At 54.6% G+C, this 3,650-nt stretch overlaps 1 gene segment (V, D, J or C); it reads left to right on the forward strand.

Annotated features, from left to right (window-relative positions):
* Positions 1-2,602, forward strand: part of LOC106899778 — a 9,892-nt gene extending 7,290 nt beyond the window's left edge. The window contains 1 exon segment of the C gene segment in view: positions 2,403-2,602. Within this exon segment, the coding sequence occupies positions 2,403-2,602 (200 nt within the window).
* Positions 2,603-3,650: the final 1,048 nt, after the last annotated feature.

Genomic DNA, 3,650 nt, shown 5'->3' on the forward strand with positions numbered 1-3,650 from the left:
TGGATGGATGGATGGATGGATGGATGGATGGATGGAGGGACACCAGCTGGATGGTTGGGTGGGTGGATGGATGAGTAGATGGTTGAAGGGATGTTGGGACGGATGGAGAGAAGGTTGGTTGAGGTCTACAAGGATGGATGGATGGATGGATGGACACCAAACATGGGTGGATGGAGAGATGGTTGGTTGAAGTCTACAGGGATGGATGGGTTGGTTGATGAATGGGTGGAGGGACGGAGAGACATCAGATGTGGTGGATGGAGGGATGGAGGGACACCAGAGAAGGTTGGATGGATGGAGGGACACGAGATGGAGGCATGGATGGATGGATGGATGGATGGATGGAGAGACATCAAGCATGGTGGATGGATGAATGGATGGATGGATGGACACCAGAAGGATGGTTGGATGGATGGATGCAGGGACATGAAATGGATGGTTGGGTGGATGGATGATGGGGAGACACCACACATGGATGGACGGATGAATGGACACCAAAGGGGATGGAGCGATGGATGGATGGTTGGATGGATGGAGGGACACCAGAAGGATGGATGGATGGATGGATGGACATCAAACATGGTGGATGGTTGGGTGGGGAGACATCAAAGATGGTGGATGGATGGATGGTTGGATGGTTGGATGGACACCAAATGGGGATGGATGGATGGATGGATGGAGGGACATGAGATGGCTGGTTGGGTGGCTGGATGATGGGGAGACACCAGACATGGATGGATGGATGGATGGACATCAAACATGGTGGATGGTTGGGTGGGGAGACATCAAAGATGGTGGATGGATGGATGGTTGGATGGTTGGATGGACACCAAATGGGGATGGATGGATGGATGGATGGAGGGACATGAGATGGCTGGTTGGGTGGCTGGATGATGGGGAGACACCAGACATGGATGGATGGATGGATGGACACCAGAAGGATGGTTGGGTGGATGGAGGGATGGATGGATGGATGGACACCAAATGGGGATGGATGGAGGGACATGAGATGGATGGTTGGGTGGAGAGACATCAAACACGGTAGATGGATGGATGGAGGAACACCAGAAGGATGGTTGGGTGGATGGAGGGATGGATGGATGGACATCAAACATGATGGTTGGATGGTTGGGTGGACACCAAAGGGGATGGATGGATGGAGAGACATCAAACATGGTGGATGGATGGATGGATGGATGGATGGATGGATGGATGGATGGATGAATGGACGGACAGCAGAAGGATGGTTGGGTGGATGGATGGATGGATGGATGGATGGACATCAAACATGGTGGGTGGATGGATGGATGGATGGATGGATGGATGGATGGATGGAGGGACACCAGAGATGGATGGATGATGGATGGATGGATGGATGGATGGATGGATGGAGGGACACCAGAGGTGGTTGGATTGATGGATGGATGGCTGGATGGAGGGACACCAGCTGGATGGTTGGGTGGGTGGATGGATGAGTAGATGGTTGAAGGGATGTTGGGACGGATGGAGAGAAGGTTGGTTGAGGTCTACAAGGATGGATGGATGGATGGAGGGACACCAGCTGGATGGTTGGGTGGGTGGATGGATGAGTAGATGGTTGAAGGGATGTTGGGACGGATGGAGAGAAGGTTGGTTGAGGTCTACAAGGATGGATGGATGGATGGAGGGACACCAGCTGGATGGTTGGGTGGGTGGATGGATGAGTAGATGGTTGAAGGGATGTTGGGACGGATGGAGAGAAGGTTGGTTGAGGTCTACAAGGATGGATGGATGGATGGATGGACACCAAACATGGGTGGATGGAGAGATGGTTGGTTGAAGTCTACAGGGATGGATGGGTTGGTTGATGAATGGGTGGAGGGACGGAGAGACATCAGATGTGGTGGATGGAGGGATGGAGGGACACCAGAGAAGGTTGGATGGATGGAGGGACACGAGATGGAGGGATGGATGGATGGATGGATGGATGGATGGATGGAGAGGTGGATGGATGAGGAGACATCAGATGGATGGTTGGGTGGTCTGATGCCCACATGGAGACAGACAAGAGGAGTGGATGGGTGGAGATGGTGGAAACGGTGGAGATGAAGAGGTGGTGGAGATGGAGGAGATGGTGGAGATGGTGGAAATGGTGGAGATGAGGAGATGGTGGAGATGGAGGAGATTGTGAAGATGGAGGAGGTGGTGGAGATGAAGGAGACTGTGGAGATGGAGGAGATGGTGGAGATGGAGATGATGGAGATGAGGAGATGGTGGAGATGGAGGAGATGGAGGAGATGGAGGACACTGTGGAGATAGAGGAGATGGTGGAGATGGAGGAGATGGTGGAGATGGTGGAGATGGTGGAGATGGAGGAGATGGTGGAGATGGTGGAGATGGTGGAGATGGTGGAGATGGAGGAGATGGAGGAGGTGGTGGAGATGGTGAAAACGGTGGAGATGAGGAGGTGGTGGAGATGGAGGAGGTGGTGGAGATGGAGGAGATTGTGAAGATGGTGGAGGTGGTGGAGATGGAGGAGATGGAGGACACTGTGGAGATAGAGGAGATGGAGGAGATGGAGGAGATGGAGGAGATGGTGGAGATGGTAGAGATGAGGAAATGATGGAGATGGAGGAGATGGAGGAGGTGGTGGAGATGGTGAAGATGGTGGAGATGAGGAGATGGTGGAGATGGAGGAGATGGAGGAGATGGAGGACACTGTGGAGATAGAGGAGATGGTGGAGATGGAGGAGATGGAGGAGATGGTGGAGATGGTGGAGATGGTGGAAATGGTGGAGATGGTGGAGATGGTGGAAATGGTGGAGATGAGGAGATGGTGGAGATGGAGGAGATGGAGGAGATGGAGGACACTGTGGAGATAGAGGAGATGGTGGAGATGGAGGAGATGGTGGAGATGGAGGAGATGGTGGAGATGGTGGAGATGGTGGAAACGTAGGAGATGATGGAGATTGTGAAGATGGAGGAGATGGTGAAGATGGTGGAGATGGAGGAGATGGTGGAGATGGAGGAGGTGGTGGAGATGGAGGAGACGGAGGAGATGGTGGAGATGGTGGAGATGGTGGAGATGGGTGGAGATGGGTGGAGAAGACCCCACAGACGGACAGAGGGACAGACCCTGACCCTCTTCCTCCCTTCCCCCCAGAGTTCATCCTCCCCGAGGACTTCTGCCACACTGACTCCGAGAAGACCAACGGGCCCTGGGACACCATCGCCGTCTTCATCACCCTCTTCCTCCTCAGCGTCTGCTACAGCGCCACCGTCACCCTCTTCAAGGTGGGCTTCCGTGGGGACGTCCCCCCTTGGGGTGGAGGGGAGAGGAACCCTGTGGAGATGCCACCACCCGGGGGTCACTTGGAGGTTGGGGAGGAACCCTGGGGAGATGCCACCACCCCCAGTGTCACCCTCTTCATGGTGGGCTTCCGTGGGGGACGTTGGGACCCGTAGCTGGAGATCTGGAGGCCCCATAGATGGGGGGAGGGAAGAAGATCTGGAGCAACCATGGGTGAAGAGTTGGAGGCCCCATAGATCGACCCACGGGTGGACCCATAGATGGAGGGTGGGGGGGAAGGAGACCTGTAGGACCCATGGGTGGAGACTTGGAGGCCCCATAGATGGACCCATGGATGGACCCGTAGATGGACCCGTAGATG

The sequence above is a fragment of the Calidris pugnax genome, unplaced genomic scaffold, assembly GCF_001431845.1.
Source record: "Calidris pugnax isolate Ruff unplaced genomic scaffold, ASM143184v1 scaffold766, whole genome shotgun sequence".
In the NCBI taxonomy this organism is placed as follows: Eukaryota; Metazoa; Chordata; class Aves; order Charadriiformes; family Scolopacidae; genus Calidris; species Calidris pugnax.